This window comes from Sinocyclocheilus grahami, unplaced genomic scaffold, assembly GCF_001515645.1.
Source record: "Sinocyclocheilus grahami isolate Dianchi unplaced genomic scaffold, SAMN03320097.WGS_v1.1 scaffold30.1, whole genome shotgun sequence".
Taxonomy (NCBI): domain Eukaryota; kingdom Metazoa; phylum Chordata; class Actinopteri; order Cypriniformes; family Cyprinidae; genus Sinocyclocheilus; species Sinocyclocheilus grahami.
The window spans coordinates 2,020,593-2,047,030 of NW_015505209.1; the positions used below are offsets into that span (position 1 = coordinate 2,020,593).

The window sequence follows — 26,438 nt, forward strand, 5'->3', positions numbered from 1 at the left end:
TGTTTTAACATCACAGCCCTGCTCTTTAGCCACCTGAGCCCTTAGCATACAACAACTGGGCCTGACAGAGCACTGTTTATTTAGCCAGGCCGAAACATTGAATGCCTTCCCCGATGGACTGCCTTCTCCTGTTTGTGTGATGAGTGTAGGATGTGTTCGTTTTAATTAGAGTTTATCATCTACACACTGTCTACATATGTCGTCTATACACAAAAGTGTAGAAACAATAATTGGAAAGTTTTTTCTCCTGGTGATTATGTTGTCAAAAGAAGCTGACACTCAATTTAATAACATAGTTTTCTGCGATATGTCATTTGAACCGCAGTATAAGCCAGGCTCAGACATTCCTCATGGGATCTGATAGTGGCACGGACTGTTCTGTTACGTATGCATGTCTGCAGTAACAGCTCCTCCTCTCAGAGACCAACACGAGGACAGCACAACAAAAATATTCTTATCTAAATGTAGCTTTCTTGTAGTGTTCTAGCTGGTTGCTAGGGCATTGATAGAATAAGTTTGACATTGATTTCAATAAGATAATAAACTGGGGTTTGTGAAGGAACTGCAGGTCTTTCATGAGTTTAATGAAAAGCTAATAATAAAATAAAAAATGTAAAAAAAATACAATAAACATTCGTTTTAAATGTAAAATATGCAAAATAAGAATGAGGGAAAACCAATAAATGATGAAGAATTGATTGCTATTGTGTGAATAATATGTAATCATGTAATCAATAAAAAAGTAACTGTAGTCTGTTTACAAGTATTTTCAAATGTAATATAATCTAATTACAAGTTCTTAATTTTTGGAATCTGATTACCTAATGCCATTAGGCCACTACCCAGCACTCTATAAAGACGGACGGATAGATAGATTATTTTCCATATTTTAGAATAATAACCCTGCTCAGCCTAATCTGGTTTAAGATGGTCTCTCAGACTGGCAAACTGGTTTGCTTATATGCTACTTATTATATTGTACTATATTATACATTGGGCGTTTTAGCATATTTATTCATTTAATAGACACGCAATTAGTTTGTTAAAAATAAGTCAAATTAGAAACTCTTGTTTTTCAGACGCAAATTCAGGAACTTGAATGAAAACGGCCCCTGTGTCTAAAGTAAAAAACGGATGTGGCTCTCAAAACGGAGAACAAAGTGAAATTCCGTGCACTTTCCCCCCTCCTCTTTGGTGGTTGACCTGAGCTCAATGCGAGGATTTAACCCATCCTCTACACCTCGCTGGTCCGAGCAGTGATTCATGTCTTTTCCCCGATCATTTCGGCACGTCACTGAGTCCTTCCCACAAAGTTGGGAAACAGCGGAGCGTCCGTGGAAGCGAGCGGACACATGAGAGCCGCGTCTGGAAGGTAAGATCAGCCCTTCTCTATAGAAGCGACTATGTAGTATATATGAGCTTTACTTAGAGTCATTGACGTGGTCGAGCTAAGAGAGGTTTCCGAACGAGTGATAAACGCCAGAAACTTGTTCATTGAATCAAAATAACTTCCGCTTCCTGCACGATAACGCTCGCGCCGCATTAAATCATTGGCGAGGAGAACAGCAAACGTGTTTGTACCGTTATACAAACACAGACTAGCGTTGTTTGCATGAGGTTTAATTTAGCTTGTTTTTATTACTGTAGAAACGGACAGCTGGTTTGCTTATTAGGAAGTTTAACGTTAAAAGCTTGACTCATTTAAACTCTCAAACTTTTTGTAGCCTATTCTGCGTTTCCATTATATTTGTATGGGGTGCCAAGTGCCAGGGTGGCATCGACTGTTTAACAATTAGAGTCGATTAATATTTTTTTTCCCAACTGAAGCATTTCTAAAGCTGTAAACATTTGATGAAACCCCCGCTGTTTTGACACATGGCTGTGGGGGAGGTAAATACTTAAGTATTTTGAGACTTTGTTTAGTCTATGCTTCATGTTTTGGCTGTGTCTCAGAAAATAGCGAGCTGCCTGCCTAGACAGCGTTTTTGGGCGTCATAGGCATATTTCGGTGTATTAAAGAGCGTTTCAAGCTCTAAACGAGCATCTCTTTTATAGTCTCGCGTTTAAGTTCCTAAAATCGGCCCGAGAGATTCTGAACGAACAGACTCATTGAACCAGGAACCGTCTTTAGACTCGCAGAGTTCCGTGTTAACAACTCGCCGACTCATCGAACCGAGAACCGTCTTATTCGAATATATTCGACTCAGAAGGATCCTGGTTAACAACTCTCTATTGCTATAGAAATTGATAATAATAAACAACAACATGTACATTTGGCTTTATTGGAACGTTTTAAGCATGTAGTGTAGTAGGCTATACCACTATAATAATATAAAAGAATCGCTGAATTGTTTGAGTCAGTTAGATTAGTCAGCACCTGGAAAGAGGATTTAGGGAATGTCTATATTAGTACCAAATGCAAGATACTGAACAAACATGTTATGTTGCATGTTGGTTCAGATGTTCATATTTTCAAACGGAATGAACTGAAGCTACAAAGGTGGTGGTTATATTTGGTCACATTTCCATCTACCAGCACAGTTATTATGAGTCACTGCTGACAGCTAGGCAATATTTATGGGGAGTCTAGACAAGTATTTATTTATAGCAGTCTCTCTTGACATTGTTTGCCTGAAACTATTTAATAAACAGAAAATGACACATTTGAAAGCTCATTTCTCTGTGGGAGAGTGGAGTGTGCCTCTGCTATGTTTCTTTTATACCAGACAGATTTTTTCCCCATTAAGTTTAGCTGAGCATAAAGATGCTTTAGGGCTTGAGATGCAGCACTAACACAGCTCATCTGCTACTTCCGTAAGAAATGTTCCTCAACCGAAATTCCCTTGCCAGGCCAGCTGTACTCAGCTCGACTAATACTACACAACAGCGGATCAGATCACGCAACCTGCAGAGCCTCTTAAGCCTCTCAAGGTGTTTTGTTTTCTTAATTACACATGCTCCTCTTTCAGTCCTCTAGAGTCTAGACTGTAGACTATACTGAAGCACCTTTACCACTGTGCAAGAGAACACATTTTGGTTGAAAGTTAAATGGTGATGATCTGATTTATTTGAGTCACTTTTACATTTTACTACTTTGCATAATAACAACAACAATAATAATTGTAGTTATTTTAAGTTATATCTGCAGATATATAATAATAATAATAACAACGAACAATACTACTATTACTACTACTACTACTACTAATAATAATAATAATTATTATTATTATGAAAAGTTGTTTTGAAATCTAAATGACTGTAGGAGAAATAAATGTATGTTTATTTTTGTCTGAAACACATGGCCAAATAAACGATAATAATAATAATTAGTAATTATGTTATTTTATATTATATATGTTTATGTATGTATAATAAGCATTATTAATAATATAATGCAAAGCTGTTCTGCAATTTAAATGATTGTAAGAAAATGTAATACGTTTTTGTTGTCCGGAACTCATTGTCAAATAGTAAATAATAATAATAATACGTTGTTTTGCAATCTAAATAAAATAAAATAATATATAATAAATAATAATAAAATGTAGTAATAATAATAATTGTTGTTATTATTATTATTTATATTATTATTATTATTATTACTACTACTACTACTATACAGTTATTTTGTGGTTAATAATAATTAATAATAATAATGATAATAATAATAATGATAATAATATTAATTATTATTATTGTAAAAATTGTGAAAAGTTGTTTTGCAATCTAAATGACTAAGACATTTTTTTAAATGTAATAATGAAATAATAATAATAATAAATATTATTATTTGTTATTTTACATTATATGTTATATATTTTACATTATATATATTTATAATAATCATTATTAATTCTAATATTATAATGCTAAGTTTTCCTGACATTTAAATGATCCTAAGAAAAAAGAAATTAAAAATTTTGGTTTGAAACTCATGGCCAAACGTACTGCTTCAGAATATTTGTTGGTCCTTTTGCATATTGAGCTGTCCTCAGTATATCCAGTAAGTGTTCCAGTCATCCTGTAATATCTCAACAGATGAGAAGCAGTTGACTTCTGGAATTTAGCTAATTAAGCTGCTGTAACTCGCCTGGTAACTCAACTAGTTTTATAAACTCTTTTGGTGGAGCTCAAATTGTCGTTAAAAGACACAAATGCATTCCAGAAAGCCTCCCCTCGCCTCAAGGTCAGAGTTTACACCACTAACCTGTAATACAGAGTTATTGCCAGCTGGCTTAAGGTGAATGATGTCTCCATGTCTACACCAAAGGGCCAAGTTTGCAGGATTCGGATGTCCGCCAACCAGCTTTGGAAGTCACCTTCCATTCTCTTGGCTCAGTTTATTCCTTTCAAGTTGTTCATTCCTTTAATGTTTGCTGGACTGGATTTCAGTAAATAATTGGAGCTGCCAGTGAAGGCCAGGCTGAACTAGTGATGTCTGTTCAAGTTAGAAAATGAAATATATACTCTGATTGATGTGGTGTATTCTTAGGACTGCAAGACAATGGTGGTGAATGTAGATTTTGTGATGAAACACTTTGTACTGCATGCCTGAGGCAGTGCGGTTCAAATGGTTTTATTTGCCCATCGTCCTAAGAATGCTGGCAAACCTCTCACGACCCATCTTGTGTAAAAAAGCAAGAAAGATTTGAAGGACATTAATTCGGATTCATTCATATGTAGCTTTTTTTCAGTCATGTCACCCTCCCACTTGTAGAATAACATGATGGCAAGATGACAATAGTGATGAAAGCCTCTGAGTACTGACACAGAATGTGGGAACACTGTGTTTCAACATCCCTCTACCAACTCTTTATTTTCTGCCTCTGCGTATATGTGGTCTCAAAGAACTTTTATTACAAAGAACTGGGGAGTTGCAGCCTTGTAGATGGGATACTTTTGGCATCCTTTGAAAATATGCTGTTTGGTATAGTCACAACAACTGACAAGAAACTACGACTACTTTTTTGTATGTCCTTGAACAAATCGCCTTAGAGATGATAGTAATGTTTAACATTGTTTTTCAGCAAAAGTGTGTGAATTTATATAAATTAATTATGTATACAATATATTTTTATATAAATGTAATATACAGTGGGTACGGAAAGTATTCAGACCCCCTTAAATTTTTCACTCTTTGTTATATTGCAGCCATTTGCTAAAATCATTTAAGTTAATTTTTTTCCTCATTAATGTACACACAGCACCCCATATTGACAGAAAAACACAGAATTGTTGACATTTTTGCAGATTTATTAAAAAAGAAAAACTGAAATATCACATGGTCCTAAGTATTCAGACCCTTTGCTCAGTATTTAGTAGAAGCACCCTTTTGATCTAATACAGCCATGAGTCTTTTTGGGAAAGATGCAACAAGTTTTTCACACCTGGATTTGGGGATCCTCTGCCATTCTGCCAGGATCTGCAATACATCTGCAAAAATGTCAACAATTCTGTGTTTTTCTGTCAATATGGGGTGCTGTGTGTACATTAATGAGGAAAAAAATTAACTTAAATGATTTTAGCAAATGGCTGCAATATAACAAAGAGTGAAAAATTTAAGGGGGTCTGAATACTTTCCGTACCCACTGTATATAAAAAATGCTTACCAAAATTGCAATTTATTTTATTAAAATCAGTATTGTGAAATATTAATTCAATTTTAAAGAACTGATTTCTATTTTAATATAATATAAATTGTAATTTATTCCTGTGATGCAAAGCCGAATTTTCAGCATCATAACTACAGTCTGCAGTGTCATATGATCCTTCAGAAATCATTAAAATATGCTATTTTGGTGCTCAAAAAAGATTTATTATTATCAATGTTGAAAATGGTTATGATGCTTAATATTTTTCTTTTAGGATTCAGAATAGAACAGCATTTATTTGAAATAAAAACTATTAATTTTTTAAGTCATTTTTTTATCTATCTATCTATCAATCTATCTATCTATCTATCTATCTATCTATCTATCTATCTATCTATCTATCTATCTATCTATCTATCCCTCTCTCTCTCCCCCTCTCTCTCTCGCTCTCTCTCTCTCTCTCTATATATATATATATATTTTTTTTTTTTCTCTGTGCCAGCAGAAAAATACTTATTTTTGAACCCTGCACCAGACCGACTGATATTCTTAGGCAATGCAATCTAGGTCTTTCCAACTGTTTATGTGTTTGGTTCTAAAGAAAAATGAGTCAAGGTTTGCAAATCTGTCATCATGAATGCTTTCCTGGGGCTTTTAAAATCTACATTTAAGGATTTCTTTGTAAGTTAGAACTGCTTAATGTGCCTCTGCCGCTCATCAGCAACGTGACTGCTAGTCGTTTTGCATCTTAAACAACCATTTTGTGCATAATTCAATTTAGAACCTTTTCTCAGAGTGTTTTCACGGAGGCCTCATTACGGGTCGCAAAAAAAGCATCCACAGATTTAATGTCTGCAGTGGAGGCCCCAAAGCTAAGCTATTTTTCTAATAGAAAGAAATGCTTTTATGCAGAGTATCAGGTCAAAATCACAATGGTGTACATGGGGCCCTGAGTCAGGATAAATGAGACTCGTCTCGAGTCATTTTCCCATGGTGATAAGACCAGATGTTGGTAGAGAAAAGTCACATGGACTGAAGAGTGGGAGAAGAGCCTCATATAAACACTGATGCTTAGGTTGAATATTTATCACCCTACATCCGAATACATCCCTACATCTTCATTTTTTATTAATTTTATTTGTATTCTACTCCTATTCTATCTATAGCACACCTGTACATACAATTTATACTTTTTTGTGGTTTATTTATATTTATGTATGTGCATTTTATTCACATCTTATTTTTATTATCTGTGTACTGGAAGCTTGTGACACTAAAACAAATTTCTTGTATGTGCAAACATACTTGGCAATAAAGCTCTTTCTGATTCTGATTCTGAATAAACAGATTCTGTATATGTTATAGAAAAAAAGAAAGGGGATGACATGAACGTTTGTGATTTACTGTCCTTTCAAGTAACTCGGTGTCTGAGCAACAGTGAGAAATATGGGTTGGGGGAGAAGGTCTCTTTCATGTAGTGAAAAGGATAGAAGGACCTTTGATATCTGAGACGCAATGAACACTTGAAAGGATAAACTGTGATTTAAGTCAGTATGGCCATGTGCTTTGATGATCATTTCAGCTTGGCTATTGTTGTGCCATAAATGTTTTTTGTGAGTGTTTGAGCGCCTTATGTGTCTTTTAGACTACATATCCACACCCAAGTTATATTCCAGTGCCTTTTCATCTGGAATTTTTACTTGAAAAGAACTTTACACTGTGAGTTCAGCTGTTTCCAAAACCATGACATAAACGTCTACAAGAATAGACCAGGTGAGTTTTAAGAGGTGCAGGCAATAAGAAGTCAATCCCTGGTTATGGATGGGCACGTAAACATAGAGCTCCTGAATGATTGTAATTTCCATATTGCGTCTCCTGTGTGACGGAATTTTCCACCTGTGAATGGCTGCAAGGCTGTGCCTGCCTGCTACTGTGGCACCATTTGTTCCGTTCCCTACTGAAACGTCATCTAATTTGGGATTTTTTTGATTATATGAATTATTTTTTAAATAGAATGGGCAATGAACTTTGATAGACTGCTGTCTACAGTAGATTGAAGGAGCTGTTGATATATCTTGAGGCGTTTTATTTCTGCTCAATAGTACCTGTTTTACTATGACTCATTTGGTGAATGTCTATCCTTACATGACTCACACAGATCTTTAAATTATAGAGGTACTAACTACTGACTGTGATTTTGTGACTTTCTGAAATATTTAATTTGGACTGGGCAATTGCAGCTTTCTGTAGTCAGACTGCCAAATGAACGGACTCATGAGTAGGATTGCAAAGGGGTGGAAAATATCCGGTAAATTTCCTGAAATTTTCCAAAAATTCCCTGGAGATTAAAAAAAATCCTAGAAAGTTTCCAAAATTTACTGGACATTTTCCACCTTTTTGCAGCCCTACTTATGAGTCAGTTCATTTAGTGATTCAAAAAACATACACCACAACCAGTGTACTCTGATTTCCAAACGAATTACTTTAATGAGTCAGTACTTTTAGTGAATCAAAAAACATATAGCGCAGCCAGTATAGTCTGATTCCAGAGCGAATTAATCTAGGGAGCCAGTTCTTTTTAGTGAATCAAAAAAGCATACACTGCAATAAGGGTACTCTATTTTCCAAATAAATGACTTTAGTGAGCCGATTTTTTTTAGTGAATCAAAAATCATATCCTGCAACCAGTGTACTCTGATTTCCAGATGAATGACTTTACTGAGCTGGTTCTTTTTAGTCAATCAAAAAAACATAAAGCACAAACAGTGTAGTCTGACTCCAGATTAAATAATTCTAGTGCGGCAGTCCTTTTAAATTAATTAAAAAAAAACACAGCGCAAACGGTGTAATGTGATTCCAGAACAAATGAATCTAGTGAGCCGGTTCTTTTTAGTCAATCAAAAAACATACAGACCAGACTTTCTTTACTATTCTCACTTCTTAGACATACACCACAACCAGTGTACTCTGATTTCCAAACGAATTACTTTAATGAGTCAGTACTTTTAGTGAATCAAAAAACATATAGTGCAGCCAGTATAGTCTGATTCCAGAGCGAATTAATCTAGGGAGCCAGTTCTTTTTAGTGAATCAAAAAAGCATACACTGCAATAAGGGTACTCTATTTTCCAAATAAATGACTTTAGTGAGCCGATTTTTTTTAGTGAATCAAAAATCATATCCTGCAACCAGTGTACTCTGATTTCCAGATGAATGACTTTACTGAGCTGGTTCTTTTTAGTCAATCAAAAAAACATAAAGCACAAACAGTGTAGTCTGACACACACACACACACACACACACAGACAGACAGACAGACATGTATCTAAAATTTAAAATATAAGTAATATGAATCATATAGTTGATTTGAAGTCTGTCCTTTCCAGAACTTTCCGGTAATTTCATAGCACTCCATTAGAGAGGATCAGAGCTTGCTTTGTTGTGTCTCTCAGGTCATCAGCAGCCCACATTCCTCTCTCTTTTGACCTGATAAGTGTCTTTCTGTATCCAGTGTCTATCAGATAACTCAGCACTCCTCTCCTGGGAGCTGCATAAAGCCTGAGTGTGAACAGCCTCGGCAGATTGTGTGTCCGCACCTGAACCTGATACCATTGGGTGAGAAAGTGTGGGATCTTGCAGTTCAGTGAAGACAACCTCTTGCTTTTGCAATGCATTGTTGTCCATATGAAGTATATCTTGACAATTATGTATTTGTTCTAAAATGAACTAAAAAGATGATTTAATTCAGTCAGAAGAACCATGATATCAGTGGATTCAAAATGCTGAGTGCAGGAGGTAAAGTAGGAGGTTTACAGTAAAATCTATTTAAAATAATCATGGCATGTTTTTACTACACTGCTAAAGTAACAAGGAAAATTATATATACATTTTCTTTTATGTACACAAATTTTATAAAAAAAATTGAAAGAAAACATTTGTCTATATTTTACTATAACATTTTACTACATGTAAGATGCTTGCAGAGGACAAAACATTAAATTCTGAATTGATTCATTAAAATTGACTATTTGAACTGATTCATGGAAATGAATCATTGTGATATTCATGCTGATCATCAGCAAATATCTGTCAACAAGCCACTTTTGAGTAATTAATTTACAATTTTTTTTTCTATAACATATTAATCTTTTAACCATTCAACTTAATAACATTTTAACGTAACATTTTACTAAATTTCTCTAATATTCTAATAATCCAGATGCTTTTTATTAAACAACATGAGAACAAAATGTCAAACTGCTGTGTCTTTTTATCATATGATCGGGATCAAGTGCTGAGGTCAGGGGTCACGCTAACGGGTGCTAGAATAAGATTTATGCACCCACAGTCGTGTGATCTCAGTTAAGAGAAGAATTATGCTGGGACCTTCCCTACAATCAAGACTAGGATTCATCAGGAAGGAGTGCAAGACAAAGTCTGAGATATTCAGTCGACTGCTAAATAGCTCGTCAAAGTGGAATGTTAAATTGTGGGATTAGAGCTCCACTGTCGCCTCGGTCTCATCTCACTTTCAGCCAAACCATGTTGAATATCATCTGAGGTTTTTGGTTGGACGTCCACTGTTGCTTGTGGTTCTGATGTCACTCTGGAGAAATGCTCTCCTTGGCTTTAAGCTCAGACACTCGGGCTGTTGTTAAGGGTGTTTCTAAGACTCTTAAAACTTGATAAAAGCTTAACTGAAAGGGCTTGATTCCTCAGTATATCAAGTTACTAACATTGGCTCAATGTTCACAAAGCCTGTTTTGTATGGTAATAATGCCCTTCAGAGCCATTAAAGCTTATCTGCGGGGGCGGAGGGGGTTGTGGTATTGAATAGGTCTGGGATTGTGGTGTGTGAGAGGAGCAGTGGTGGTGTCAAAGGATCCTTAACCTGGTATGCAATGCTAAAACCATTTCAGATCAGGTAGTTAGAGGATGTTTATGAAAAACTTGCATTTCGGTGATCAGTAGACATAATGGAATGGTTTGAAGATGTAAAAGTGCTGGCTGAATGACCCGGTGCCTTTGCTTAGCGTGATTCATGTCACGCCAGGTTTAAAGCAAACACACGTGGCTTTCATTTGACACATAATTTAAGGCACGTCAAACATGCTGTTAAATTCTAGACGGTAGCTCCGCTTATAACTTCCAGCTTCCCCTGTGTCTCTGAACCATTGGCATGATAACACTTTTAATGTTTTGTGAGTGACACATCTCCTTGAATTGTCAGTTTTCATTATGTCAAATTCTCCCCTTGGTAACAAGGGTCTGAAATTAACTCGAGTAACACAATCCTTCATGCTGACCTTAGTTTGCATTGTGTAAAAAGAATGTTCCGTGGCATAGCCTTATGTTTATTACCAAAGTAATATCTAGACTCGTCCCTGTTTTTTTTTTAAAGAACAAAATTTAAATGTATACTTTTATTTAATCTCTTGTGTTAATTATTCAGTAAAAACAGTTTGCTTTGACTTTGTAAACTTGCCTAAATCATCATTTTGAGCTGAGAATAAATTTTTAAGTAAGTTAGCTATGAATTACCAACATAATTGCTGTGGAGTTTACTTTAAATGAACAGTAGTTTCTGATATCATGGTATTCATTTAAATCTGACCTGCTTTACATGGTTAGTGAAGTTAAATGGTTGGATTTAACTTTACTCATACAAGGTTAGTCATAATGATACTCTAGTCATACAGTAGAAAATATATTCTTCTAAAGCTTTTTAACAATAATGAGTGACAAGTGACTTTTTGAGTGAGTGAGTGAGTCATTGATCCGTTTGACCGATTTGTTCAGAAACACTGATTCAGTTAGACACGAAACACAGCTACTGTTTGTTGCATAGAGATGAAACTGGCAGAACAAACGAAATAACAATATTATTCCTAAAATGTATTATGTATTACCTTGTTTGTTGATTAGTTTTATGAGTCAATTGACTTTTTACTGTTAGTATTACTCCGCTTGTCTCTGTTTGCATGTTTCAGAAAGATTGTCAGTTTGTGTATTATTAATAAAGGTTTTTTTTAAATACTTGATTCTTGCTGTAGGTTACAGGTCACCAGTAGGTGGCAACAAGTGTCTTTTTCAGTTAGTCATTGAATAGTTCGCTCAACCTATTTGTTTGAAAACATTTACTCATTTAGGAACAAAGCAAGTGACATCTTTATGAGTGAATCATTAATCAACTCAACTGATTCATTTGGTTAATTTAGGAGAAAAGCACTGCTAATTTGGTTTGCTTGGGGAAAAAATTAACCTGCAACCTGCAAAATTGTAACTAAAATATAAGTGAATTAATATGAAACTTAATGTTTACTGAAATGTTGTATAAAACAGTATCACACTTAATTAAATAATGCTTAATTATGCCACAAATTATGTTGATATAGTTTAATTAATTAAAAGCGAACCATATCAGAACTATGGTGAGAGTTGGAGATGGTGAGATAATTATATTAGCTACGACTCGGGGTTCTTCTCTTTTGTAATAGTTCTAGAAAAGTTGTCAATAAGGATGACCTTGAGGGCTAGTTCTGGAATAGAGGTGGGGGAAGTTGTCAAGGGACGGGTGAAAAGCAGGGGGTTGTCTAGGCATTGGGACAGCAGGGTGGAGGTCCTACAGAGATGGACTGGGATAGACCCCTGATGGGCTCCTTTCAGGACTGAAGGAATGGGTGTAAAATAGTTGCATCTGCGGAGCCCCATTTTGGCATATGCTTTGTGCCAAAGTATTGTGCTTGTTTTTTCTTTGACCATCCAATAATGGACTATATGATGAGATCATTATTAGATCTTTCACAAATTCACATAATCTTGAGCCATTAATGCAAAAATGTGCACTTTTTAGTGGTGCTAGCTGTTTAGACTCCTCTACAATTAGATAAAACATATTTTCCTTATTTATTTAAATACTTAAAATAAATCCACTATGGTGCATAAATACACTGAAATAACGAATGCTAATGAAGTCTTTGTTATATTTTTTGGTTTGTTTTGGTCTCTTGACTATAGCCCTATTAAAAAAAAAACCTGTTTAATGAAGCTCTAAATACAAAATGAACTTTTTTTTTTATTTGATTTGATTTTTTTGATTTGAATAACTGAATAAACTAAAGTTTCTTATAGATTCTTCAAATGGAGATGATATGCTTTCTATTTGCCATCATTGAGCAGATGGCCCACATAGACGGAGCAATGTAACACCAAATATGAATTTAGCACCTGGTTGTTTTTCATCCTCCTGAAAGGTGGAGGCTGCTCTGAGTGTTCTCACACATGTCTCATAATCAGATGGCAGGGTGACAGTCAGCGCCAGAGACGCATAGCTCGCCATCGCTCGTGGTTTAATATCTGAGCTCAGGAAGAGCTTGATGTAATCGAGAGAGAGTTTCAGCACTTTAAACATTATCGAGAGCAACTCTGAAGCAAATCAAGTTACCTCAAGTGCATAGAGTGAAGTAAGTGATCGAATATGGTCTGTTCTGGTTGAAAGCTGTTTTTAGTCATATTTTCTAGTGCGCTTTGCCTCTCATTCGTGTTCTAGCAACAATTATTTGCATTTGAAAAGCAAATAGCCTCTCTGTGCAAGGTCAGAATGTGAAAAGCTTGTGTTGTTGGAAGTTTCGTGTCATTTTGAGAGAAGACGTCCTTCACCTGATTGACATGTTGTGCCCAGGAGAGTTGTGGGAGGAAATGATATTCAGAGAGGGAGTGCGTTGGTGTTGTATTTCGTATGAGATGCTTTGTTTGTACATGTATGGAGAAGAACGGCGGGTTGTGGATGAAGTCATTGGTGGAGGTAAATGTTGTAGCTAGCAGATTTGATGATAGGCATGAACAGCTTGGCATAAAATAAACAGTTGCAACTAATGGTTATTTTGATAATCTGCTTATCTCTAATTAGATGGATTTGTTGACTTTTCAGGTGATTTATGAAACAGTGAATCATCAGCTTTTAATGTACTGTTCAGTTTTTGCCTTTTTTAAGAGGCTGTGCATGTGCTAACTAACAATAAAGACTGATGAATCAATTAAAAAATATATATACTTTTAATGAACTTATGGACAATTTTTTTTTCAACCTAGCATCCAACGTCAAAAATCAACAAAAAAGTCTCTTTTAGTAATAATAAAATATTATTATTATTTATAATAATAAAAATAAATAAAATATAATTACTGAAGTAATATATGTGTGTGTGTGTGTGTGTAATCTAAGTAAAAAAAAAAGTAGAGCTGCCTTATTTATTATTGTGCATTTAGAGGGACTGTTTTGTATGGAAGCCAATTCCTGCCACAGGAAAAAAAAATCATGCTTTGGTAAATCATGCTTTTGTAATTGACAAGTCATAATTATGAGATCAAAAATGTAAATTGACAAAAAGTCCAAATATGAAATTATAAAACTATAAAAGTCAAAACTAGAACATAAAAGTAAAAATTGACAATTGTGAGATAAAAATCCAAAATTATGACAAAAAGTTTTTTGACTTCTTGCGTATGACTTACCATGTCATCATTTTGACTTTTTATGTCATAATTATGATTTACCGAAGCATGATTTTTTTCTTACAGTAATTTTCCAATAACTGATTGTCTATTTTGTATTTTCACACAAATTGCTTATAGTATTTGACATTTAGAATGTAAATCAATTTTGCCAGTCTAATGTTTAGAAATTAGCAAATATCAAGCACTAGATTAGTTTTTGTTTCAAATGTTTTAGCTGAATATTTAACTGGATGGATTTTAACCTGAATCCATGTGTCTCAGTGGATTTATTAGTTTTCTAATAAACAAATGGAGTTAAATTACTTGTAAACTTCAATTCAGACTCCTAGACTTTGTCAACAACCATCATTGTTTAAAACTCTGTTCCCACTGGAATGTTCCAGAATAAGCATAATTGACCTGCTGAAGAAAACAAACCCTGATATTAGTCATAAAAAATATTAGTCATAATTGCACAATCTCCCCCGGTGAACGAAAAGCAGCCACAGAGTAATGCTCTCAATGCCAGTTGTCCACTGGAAGCGGTAAAAATCTGACTCATTAACGTTGCTTTTCATGAACAAATGCTGCTAATTAGAGGTGGCAACTGCAGTGAGGAGGCCCGGTCGAATCAGCTCTGAGTGAAAGAACTAATGACAGATAGAGGGAAAGGCGGGCCGCCGGGCAGGGTGACCTTAGTGTGTCCGGCGGGTCAGGAACGGGGAGAACAACATCTGCAGGAATGTGTTTTATAGTGTCCATCACAAAAACAGATCATGCATACCTTTTGTCTTTTCCTTTCAGATCAAGAATGCTGAAGACACAATGGATCCCCTAGTTCATCTGAGCCCACTGAGAGTCCGAATCTCTGCTCTCCCGCACCCCACGCGCCCACCTCGTCCCTGGGCACCCGACCCTGCGCCTTTCACCTTCTCCTGGAGGAGTGAGTAGAGTTTTCACACCGACACACGGGAGAAAGTTACCCTTCCTGTGTAAATATGACTGCATGGAGGTCTCAGTGGCGTCTGGTCCTGCTCAACTCGCTGACGTGTGGCCTAGAGATCTGCGTGGCGGCTGGGATCACCTACGTGCCCCCTCTATTGCTGGAGGCCGGAGTGGAGGAACAGTACATGACGATGGTTTTAGGTAAGATTTCAGTCTAACCTTGGAATGTCCAACTAGGGTTTATGATTGGTTAATGAAGGGCCGTGGTGTAAACAGCAAGTCAAGGTTGTTTCCTAGTCGATCCTATAATGGGGGTCATTATCATAATTACTGGCTAAATCACTTGCTGCCCCATCCAGATGGTAATCAGGTGCCAATTGGAAGGCACTGGACTGCAGGAAGAGGCCTGGAGGCTCGAGGGGTCAGCAGCTGTGTGGAAGCTTGTATAGTTTTACTGCATCCTGTTAAAATTCTGTGGGACTTTCCTCTGGACTTTCATCAGATAATATAGTCATCATGGGCTGCCTTTGAGCCGGAAGCTTCTTTCTCAGATATAGTGGGTTTGTGCAGTTGACTCTTATTTAAATGTGCTCTTTTTACATTTCTCACCCCCTATGTTCCGTTAATTATGTTAGGAGGTTTGAAATGCATTTTTAAAAGTTTCACTTCATATATATATATATATATATGTGTATAATAAAAATATTAATTAGTATATATTATATATATAAAATAGTAATTGAAATGTATATATACACTGCCAGTTCAAGAGTTTGGGGCCAGTACTTTTTTCTAAAATGAATACTTTTATTCAGCAAGGATTCATTAAATAGATCAAAAGTGACAGTCAAGAAAATTCTTTACTTTTTATTCTTCAAAGAATCCTGAAAACATACATAATAAGCATCACAAACATTATAAGCATCACAACAGTTTTCAACAGTGATAATAATGCTAAATGTTTCTTGAGCAGCAAATCAGCATATTAGATGATCTGTGACACTGTATATGTGACACTGAAGACTGGCGTAATGATGCTGAAAATTCATCTTTGCATCACATGAATAAATTACATTTTAAAGTATATTGAAGTAAGTAAATTTGTATTAAATTATAATGTTTCACAATGCTATATTTTGACAAGTAAATGCAGCCTTGGTGAGCATAAGAAACTTGTTTAAAATACATTTTAAAAAATTAACAGTAGTCTACACAATAGATTAATTAAAAAAATAGAATTATTATATATAACATGAATTTAAATATTAGTAATGAACACATTAGTGGTTTATGTATGCCACAGTCTCAAACAATTTAAAGTGTGCAGTTTCAAAGAGAATTATTCGCTTTTGTCTACAAGAGACAAATGTCCAGCGACGTGCATGATTGTTTTTATTCTTTTCATCCTAGAATAACCAGCCCTATGACTCTAAATATTTAGCCTCTGTGTTTGAGGTTTTTTTTCAGCATGCCATATGAACAGATGCATTATTTTCTGCCCACAAATGGCTTCCACATGGCTTTTGCTGTAAATGAATCTCTCTCCAAGACTATTTGCCTTGCAACCAAAACAGAAAAAAAGCAGTTCACAAACGTGCATGTGGCCACTTTGCACCAGACGGACAGAAGATGCATGGTGTGTTAATACATACTACACACACCGCTGTCTTTGTCAACAGCTGCAGTGGAAAGCAAAGAAAGATCCTTTGTGCTCGTTTCCATTCACAAGCTATATAACCTCATAATGTTGTTTGCATTAGAAGTGCTTTCAAAAGCTTTTGTGTGTGGTTATACGTGATTCCAGAGGTTTTGTTGGACTGTTTCTTAATGGAGTGGGGTTTGGAGGCATTTTATTCATTTTAATGTTATGGTGACCTGAGAAATACATGGGCTTTTTGGACCAGATTGATGCTCATGTGATGAGTTGTCTGTGACCTCTTCTCGAACTAACAGGTATACATTGTAGGTATACATTTTTTTCCCTGGAACTTAAACCCATGACCTTGGTTTTGTTAAAGCCATGATTTTCCATTGGAGCTACAGAAACAATTAGGATGACTATAATGAATTGCACTGTGTAGTATATAAAGGAATCATATGATTAATTGTCTCGAACTGTTGCAGACAGTACAAAGGCACCTTTAAAAGGAAGTGGGCAGAAGCCCACTCTCCCTCCACTTTGGGAAAAAAACAGCTTGTGTTGACTTACAGGCGCAGTTGACCGACATTGTTAAATAAATCTCTTTATGGTAGACAGTTCCATGGTTCTCTACAGTATTCCGTACATTACACATGGTTTCTCAATACCTGCTCTGTGCCTATATCATGTGGTTGCCTTAAAATTGTTTTAGGTGTGATATTCCACACATGCTTCCATTTTCCGGTTTACAGCTCTTGCGGAAATGTTTTTGTTGCATGTGAGAGTTTGCAAACATTGCCATGATGCCAAAAACCCCCAGAATAAATTAGGCTCAAAAACACCATATACTCTACTGTTCAAAAGTGTGGGGCCTGTAAGATGTTTTTTAAGAAATTAATACTTTTATTCAGCAAGGACAAAATTAAATTAATTAAAAGTGACAGGTAAGACATTTATAATGCTACAAAAGATTTATATTTCAAATAAATGCTGTATTTTTGAGCTTTCTATTCTTAGAAGAATCCTGAAAAAATCCTTGGAAAAAAATATATATTAAGCAACTGTTTTCAGCATGGCTAATAAACATTTCTTCAGCAGCAAATCAGCATATTTGAATTATTTCTGAAGGATCATGTGATATTGAATAGTGGGGTAATGATTAACTAATTAATGCTTTTATATTCTTTTTCCATTAAACCTATTAAGATTTGTACCATGTGCACTGAGTAAATTGACTCCAGTAAACTTTTAATTGCATTTTGAGCATGTTCAGGTTTCCACCACGCACTTGAATAAAAATAGCTGCTGAAGATCTAGACTTGAATCGAAATGGGAATCAGTGCCCAACCAGTGCACTGAGTCATCTGCTTTAATTAGAAAAGCTGTGGGGATGAGGGAGCAGAGCCAGAGACTGGTCACCTTAAACTACAGGCAGCATTACAGCAGGCTGAAGACGAAGCCAAAAGATAGATGCCATGGCTGTGATTCTTTGACATGTTGTCTCCAATGCCTGCTGAAGATCTAGACTTGAATCGAAATGGGAATCAGTGCCCAACCAGTGCACTGAGTCATCTGCTTTAATTAGAAAAGCTGTGGGGACGAGGGAGCAGAGCCAGAGACTGGCCACCTTAAACTACAGGCAGCATTACAGCAGGCTGAAGACGAAGCCAAAAGATAGATGCCATGGCTGTGATTCTTTGACATGTTGTCTCCAATGCCCCCCCCCAAAAAAATTCTTGTTTAATATTCATATACTTTTTCGTTAGGTATTGGACCTGTCCTGGGACTTGTCTTCATCCCCCTAATTGGCTCAGCCAGCGATCACTGCAACAGCAGCTACGGCCGACGACGACCCTTCATATGGCTGCTGTCGTTGGGAGTTCTCCTAGCCCTTTTTATCATACCACATGCTGACGTGTTGGCCGCCAACCTGAGCTGGGGCAGCACCCGCCGCAACCAGGCTCTCCAGGTGGGCCTGCTCATCCTAGGAGTGGGCCTATTGGACTTCTGCGGACAGGTGTGCTTTACGCCACTGGAGGCGTTACTCTCGGACCTCTACCGTGAACGTGATGACTGCGGACAGGCTTTCGCTATGTTCTCCTTCATGGTAAGCCTTGGAGGTTGCGTAGGCTATTTGCTACCCGCCCTTGACTGGAGCGGAGGGCTCCTTTCCTTCTACCTGGGTGGTCAGGCTGAGTGCTTGTTCTCCCTCCTCATCCTCATCTTCATGGTCAGCGTGTTAGTGACCATGAAAGTGTCCGAGGAGCCCTCGTCCACCCTGGAACCGGGGCCGTCGGAGCCCGGACGGTGTTTTCCACGCTCGTGCTGCTATCTGTTTCAGTGTAAGCTGCGGGCTTTGAAGTCCGGCCCGCTCATGTGCCTGCTGAGGACTTTCTGGTCCATGACACCGGCCATTTATCGCAGCTACTGCCACGTGCCGCATGTCATGCGACAACTGTGTTTGGCGCAGCTCTGCAGCTGGATGGGTGTCATGTCCTTCATGCTGTTCTACACAGATTTTGTTGGCGAGGGATTGTACGAAGGAGTTCCCAGCGCCGCTCCGGGTACCGCTCTCAGGCAGCGCTATGATGAAGGTTAGTAAGTAAAATCAAAATCGACCCTATTTATTTTTTAAAGCACATTTGTGGTCTTTGTTGAATGATTCATCTTTGTCCGCTGTAGGTTATTGTTCTGTTTAAACTAGTAATTGATTTGTAAACTCATATTTGGCCTTGTATGGGGCTGCTCAATTTAGTAAAAACTGCATTGTTGAGAGAAAAAAATAATAATTTAAGTGTACAAGTCACATTTTATTATTATATTAGAAAATATTGTAAAATACTGATAAATAAAAAAAACGAATTCTTTAAATTGAACAGTATTCAGAACAGAACAGGGATAAAAATTATATGTATAAAATAACAATAAATTATAGTGGCATTCATTACAAACATCAATTATAAACGGCAAGCCTAAAAATGTATTTAAAGCAAAATGAGAGGTAGAGTCTACCATAAAATTTAGAGCCCAACCAATATATCGTTTTGCCGATCTTATCGGCCGATATGAGCCTGTCGCAGATATATCGTATCGGCGAAAATGTCGCCGATATGAATGTATTTTTACAGAACATATAACGCAGATAAAATGCTTCTGAATCGTGTAATTACTTAGTTTGTCCAGCAGAGCGCGCTCCATTGTTTGCTACTGGCGACCCAGGTCACTGTAGTGTAGAGATGCGCGGATGAGATCAAACTTCACAGAGTCCGCTGCTCCAAATTATCTTCCCGCCACCCACCCGCACCTATACTTGATCGTCACATTACAATGATTCTTGCATGAATGAGTTTTGCATGATGATATGATGAATGGATGGTTAATTTTTAACAGCAGATTCAGTGACGATAGAGACTAGAGCTGATCTGCTCATCACGGCACGCGTCTGCGGCGCATTAACACCTGTGTTACGGCCACCGGAGCTGATCGCGGCCACTCAGTCAATGCTGGTGTTTATACCGGCCGCGCCGTGGCCCAGAACTCATGCATATCACATCGGTCACATCGCGCTATTGTATTTTGTCGCGCCTCGCCGCTCGCATCCGGAGTAGAATAGAACCCATTATAATCAGTGATGTTGTCTACACTGGATGCAGTAAACTGATGCCTCGTTCTATTTATGACGTACTGACACAAAGTTCAAATGATTTTCAACAGTCGCTTTGTCGCGTCCTGTTGCAGCGCAGACATAGTTTGTCAGTAGAGTCAGTTAGCAGATTGAAAAGTTAGTATCTTTCTGCAGTCCAATAGGTGGTGCGGTGGTGGTTTGAGTCTGTTGAATGAGGATTTAACGCTACGTTGGCACCTAGTTGGAGAGACTCAATGCCAAGTAAATAAACAACAATTTCCCCGTCTTTTACTCTCACAATGAGCTTATCATATTCGTTTGCTACATTAGTAGGGCCCTATGATTTCCGCGACGCAGAAAACATGGGCCCTGTCCCAAATGGAACACTTCAAGTGCACTTGTGGACTTACAATGGCCGCCGCGTGTGCATGTCCGTTAAGTCCAGGAGACCGTAGGGTGTCCCATTCCTCATTTTAGCATTCAGAAGGGTGCTCGCGAGCGCCCCCTTTGCGGCCGTTATGCACCCTCGATCCGCACTTCTGCTGAGCCCGCACTGGGGTGAGCTCCGCAGCAGACTTCTACCCGACAGCCAAAGCGGCATTACGTCACGAAAGTGCGGACTCAGAGGAAGACCGCAAGGGTTTAGGGTGCCATTTGGGACAGGGCCATGGACGGAATCGCGGAATCCAGTTATAAAAACAGAATTTACTGTATAACGTGGAATTTCATGGAATTTCTCATGTTTGATGAATAAATAAAAAACAGGTCACTACATATATATATATATATATATATATATATATATATATATATATATATATATATATATATATAGCTCTCATTAGACAGCAAGAATGAAAAGGATATCAGTGTTTGTTTCATGGAGTTCAGCAAAATAAAGAACATTACCTTCACCTTATTTCACTGTCTGCGGTCAAAAGGCAGTTTTTCTAAAGGATATGTATTTTTTTTCACGGTCCATAAACTTGCTTTCCTGCTGTTGGTGGTCTGTCATTTCCGTCCTCTGGCCATATCGTCTGTCTCTACACCGTGAACTTGTATTCACCTCCACATGTGGCCTCTGTCAGCCTGGTGCTTGAGCTTCCAGCAATGTTCATAAAAACAAATGCATGTCTTTAGCTAGTCAACAACTAGCTTACAAAATCTATGCCATGTTAAGCTAGCATCTGGACCTCTCCCACTGAGCTTTGACACCAGCAGAAAGCTCCTTTAGCAAAACATTTTGACAGATGTGGTCAAGATCAGTGTGCAAACAAATGAAATCTGTCAGTGTAGTCGACCGCAAACTGTGCCCCATGTAACAAAAAATGCTGGAGATAGTTGTTCAGTACAGTGAACATCTCAGCCCTCTCCAGTTGTGTTGAAATTATGAATTCCTTCTGTGAGGAAAGTTCCTGGCCTGTTTGAAGAACAACGCCAAAGCCTGCAAACACATGCCTTAGTAAACATCACTCGTAGGATTTATTCAAAGGAAACATTCTCCATTATGCTCAAATGGGCAAAGCAGACAGTTTGAAATGACCTCATCTGTCAAAATCACAAAGGCTGGGGATTGTTGTTTACTTGGACATGCAGTTGTTGAAAAGAATGGTGTGCCCACCGGTGTCCTTTGAATTTGAGCTATCTTATGATTATTACCAGTTTACTGTATATTATCACTGTATGGAGTCAGTAAGGTTTTTGAAAGAAGTCTCTTATGCTCACTAAGGCTGCATTTATTTGATCATAAATAGAGTAAAATAGCAATATTGTGAAATTGTAATACAGTTTAGAATACTGTTTTCTTTTGTGATATATTTTAACATGTAATTGATTCCTGTATGCAAAGCTGAATTTCTAGCATAATTACTCCAGTCTTCAGTGATGCATGTTCTTTCAGAACATTTTGCTATTTTGCTGCTCTAGACACATTTCTTATTATTATGAATGTTGAAAACAGTTGTGCTGTTTGATATTTTTGTGAAAACCTTGATTTTTTTTCAGAATTCTTTAATGATTAGTAAGTTAGTCTTTCACTTTTGACAACTTAATTAATTCTTGCTAAATAAAAGTATACATTTCTTTTAGAAAAAAACTTACTGACCCCAAACATTTGAACGACAGCATACATACATACATATAATTATCTAATTTAAGGCATGTTGCCATAAACAACAGTGAAATATCATTAAGTACCATTATATAAAAATATTTGATTGTGCAATGCTGAGATTCACCTGAATCAATACTTAAATGATTACGAATCAAAATCTATCTATTCATATCTATAATTATCTAATCAGAACCAACCAGTTTCTCCTGTGAAATTCTCTAACATCACCCCTGCAGGTATCCGTATGGGCAGCCTGGGTCTGTTCCTGCAGTGTGCTACCTCAACCTTCTTCTCGCTGGTCATGAGCAGACTAGTGTGTCTCTTTGGGTCCAGGACGGTCTATCTGAGCAGCATGGTGTGCTTCACCATCTCCGCTCTGGTCATCTGCTTGTCTAAGAGCGTTCTGTTGGTCACAGCTATGTCTGCCCTAACTGGCTTTGCCTATGCCACACTGCAAACACTGCCTTACACACTTACCTGCCACTACCACAAAGAAAAAGAGGTAGGCATTTCATACTTACATATATTTCCTGTCTTTTCTTGTATAGAAAATTGCATCATGTATATAGACTCAAAATTGTTTCACAATCTTTTTTTTTCTTTCTTTTTTCACTATTTTTTATAAAGGAAACATTGTTAAAATATATCACAAAAGCTGAGTTTTAACTGGCAGAAACCAAATAAGCACCATATGTCAGTTAGAATCCAGCTGGCAACATTTCCTGATAGAAAAAACCTTATCCTTTATAAAAATAGTAAAAATATTTAGCAAATCTTTGTGAGCCTATATACATAGGTTTTCAGTGTCAAAACTATATATACACACTAGTCAGCATTTAAAGTGGATCAAAACCTTTCATCAAAGTTGTCCTAAAACCAAAATGTGTTCTTGTCTTAGGACAACTTTGATTAACTTTTTTGATCCATTTCAAATGTTGACTGTATATAACATTTACCTTATAATTTACTGTCATGCCTTTATTGTGTCTATAAATAACATGGCAAAAATAATAAATAATAAAAAGTAGATATATTTGTTCCAAATGTCTCACTTGCTTCTCATCACTAATGTTCTTCAGGTGTACATGCAAAACAGCAAAACCAAAAAAACGCACTCAAATGGATTCACCATCACAAGGGATTCTGTTTGTCTGATACTAGACAATGGCCCTGGAGATCTCAACCACAAGAGCGGCATTTCCAATGGGCATGTTCCTTACAGTAGAGATGAACCAGACTATTACCCATCTCTCCATCAGAACGGTGCCCCCCTGGGTCTGGAGTCAGAGGATTTTGAGAAACGTGGGGTGGGACTAGACTTTGCCATTCTGGACAGCACCTTCCTTCTCTCTCAGGTCTTTCCTACCCTCTTCATGGGCATGATCGTCCAGTTCACCGAGTCCGTCACCGTGTACATCGCCTCCTCTGCCATCTTTGGTGCCATTGGCATCTATTTCGCCACCCACATCATCTTTGACCAAAAGGACCTCAGAAGCTGAAAGAAGCAGTAATCATGTGAGTCATTTCACAGTTGACCTTTTACTAAGCGTCATGTTAAATGTTACTGACTAATCTATGGAAAGTGATGGGAAAAAAACGAGATGGGAGGAAAAATTATATTTCAATGCTTTTGTGTTCTCTCACAAAAGTATTGCGTTCTGAGAAACTTTGCATTTGCTCACAAAACTTTTGTGATGGAAATAATATGAAGACGGTGGAAAATGCAAATGTTTTGCTTGCAAACAAAGCATTTCTCAGGGGAATGCAATACTTTTGTGAGACAATGTAAAGTTTCTTGGGGGAACGTAATATTTTTACGAGAGAACATGTTTTGCGAGAGAATACAATGTTTCTTGAGGGAATGTAATACTTTTGCGAAAGCATGCAAAGTTTTTTTTAGGGGAGTGCAATACTTTACAAGAGAACACAAATGTTTTGCGAGAGAATACAACATTTCAGGGGAACATAATCCTTTTGCAAGAGAACACAATATTTTTCTCCCAAATCGTGTATATATATATATATATATATATTAGTGCTGTCAAACGATTAATCGCAATTAATCGCATCCAAAATAAAAGTTTTTGTTGACATAATATATGTTTGTGTACTGTGTAGATTTATTATGTATATATAAAGACACACACATACAGCATATATTTTGAAAATATTTACATGTATTTACTTGTATATATTTGTATTCATATAAATTGTATATAAATATATTTAATATATAAAGGTAACATATTTTTCTTAAATATATACATGTGTGTGTATTTATATATACATTATAAATACACAGTACACACTCATTATGTAAACAAAAACTTTTATTTTGGATGCGATAAATTGTTTGACAGCACTAATATATATAAAAATATATATTTATATATATATATATTTTTTAGATAATGCCCACTTAGGAGGTTCTGTACCAATCCTAGCTTAGAAAAGTTTTTGCTTATTCTAATGCAAGGCTATGGAAGTCATTTGTACTACATTTTACTGACTGCATTTTTTATCCTTTTTTCTTCATAGGTCATGTTTGCTTTGAGGATGAATTGTGCTTTCTCAGATCTCTATGGGACCAATGGACACATCAAACTGGACTTGATGTAATTCCTGTTGTGTTTTAAAGACTTTTTGTAAATAACTATTTTATTGTGTTAATATATTTTTATATTGATAATATATACATATATTTATATCCCTATGGGAATTTTTATGCAACCCGTTTTGGCGAGGTCTGTATTTATGTAGTACTTTAAAAGGGTCATATGATGTTGCTAAAAATAACATTGTTTTAGGGGGGCGTGGCAGAGTCTTAACTTTGATAAAGAATATCTCTTTGGTTTTGAGACTTTAGTCTTTGCAACTTTAGGGATCTTATCTATGCACAATCAGCTTGTAACACTCCAAAGTGTTGAAAAAAAACTTGAAATCGCATCATATGACCCCTTTAAATATGAAAACGTACTTACAGGCTGTGAGTCAGAACAGCCGGCATTGTAGTCATATTCTCAGAGGATCAGGAAACAGTCCTCCATAAAATGCGCTGCACACATCTGAATATTTGGGTTGAACTGTTCTGGAACAGTGTTGTAAATACAACTTAACCACTGATTTCTAGTCGTGTCCTCTTTTGGAAAGCCAAACAAAGTAGTTTCGCTTTCACAATGAAACACAGCGTCACACACGGCGGGCTAGAGTGAGGAACGGCCGGTGGGCGGGCTAGAGTGAGCGGTGGCGGGCTAGAGTGAGAGGAGGCTGGTGGGCTTGAGAACGTCTCCTTCTTTCTTTGCGTGAACATTTGGGCGGCGTTATGCAAATCTTCCCACATTGTGACGTAGACGTGTTAGAACGAGCCGTGTTAGGTAGGTGTGGTTGACTCTTAATTTTTATAAAGAATATCTCTTTGGATTGGAGACTTTAGTCTTTTCAACTTTACAGATCTTCTTTATGCACCAAGAGCTTGTAACACTCCAAAGAGAAAGGAAAAATTTAAATCGCATCATATGACCCCTTTAAACTTGTTTGACTTGTTTGTCAAACAAAAGTGTCTTAATATTTTTTTAACCTGAAATCTTGGTCAGTAACAAAAGACTAACAGCACAATATTGTCATGTATAAAATCTCAATCTGGTGTTCAAATGACAATCTGGGATATTTTTCTACAGGTAACTTTACACACAGACCTAAGCTACCTATTCAAAGTGTTGCAAACCATTATCACCAATATGACTTTTCTGTTACAGTAGGTTATTTTTTACATAACTTTAAAATTTTTAATGTTCTATTTAAGTAATGCATCTGTAAGTACACTCACCATTGGTCAGAGAGTATGTGTGTGGAGCTTTATGTGTATGAGTGTTATGGGGTGTGAAAAGTGGCACGATTCTCAGGATGGACTTGTCGTCCAGTTGAAAAAAATCACCAGTCCAATCACAGCACAATGAACTAATAAAAGAGGTACTGATATTTTAAATGCTCACAAAATGTTCTTATTCTTTCTTTTTTTTATTTTGA

The 26,438-nt window shown here is 36.8% G+C and overlaps 1 protein-coding gene across 3 annotated transcripts; it reads left to right on the forward strand.

Moving 5' to 3' along the window:
* Positions 1 to 1,244: 1,244 nt before the first annotated feature.
* On the forward strand, positions 1,245 to 25,211 carry LOC107572640 (solute carrier family 45 member 3-like). Of its 3 annotated transcripts, none has more exons than XM_016259067.1 (6): positions 1,245 to 1,372; positions 14,895 to 15,236; positions 18,441 to 19,268; positions 22,649 to 22,914; positions 23,492 to 23,927; positions 24,951 to 25,211. In XM_016259067.1, exons 2-5 carry the CDS (start codon positions 15,089 to 15,091, stop codon positions 23,909 to 23,911), a joined length of 1,662 nt encoding a protein of 553 aa, XP_016114553.1. In that variant the 5' UTR covers positions 1,245 to 1,372; positions 14,895 to 15,088; the 3' UTR covers positions 23,912 to 23,927; positions 24,951 to 25,211. The 3 variants fall into 3 exon arrangements, with proteins under 3 accessions (XP_016114553.1, XP_016114568.1, XP_016114560.1); XM_016259082.1 differs by lacking the exon at positions 1,245 to 1,372 and adding an exon at positions 9,193 to 9,209; XM_016259074.1 differs by lacking the exon at positions 1,245 to 1,372 and adding an exon at positions 13,029 to 13,057.
* Positions 25,212 to 26,438: the final 1,227 nt, after the last annotated feature.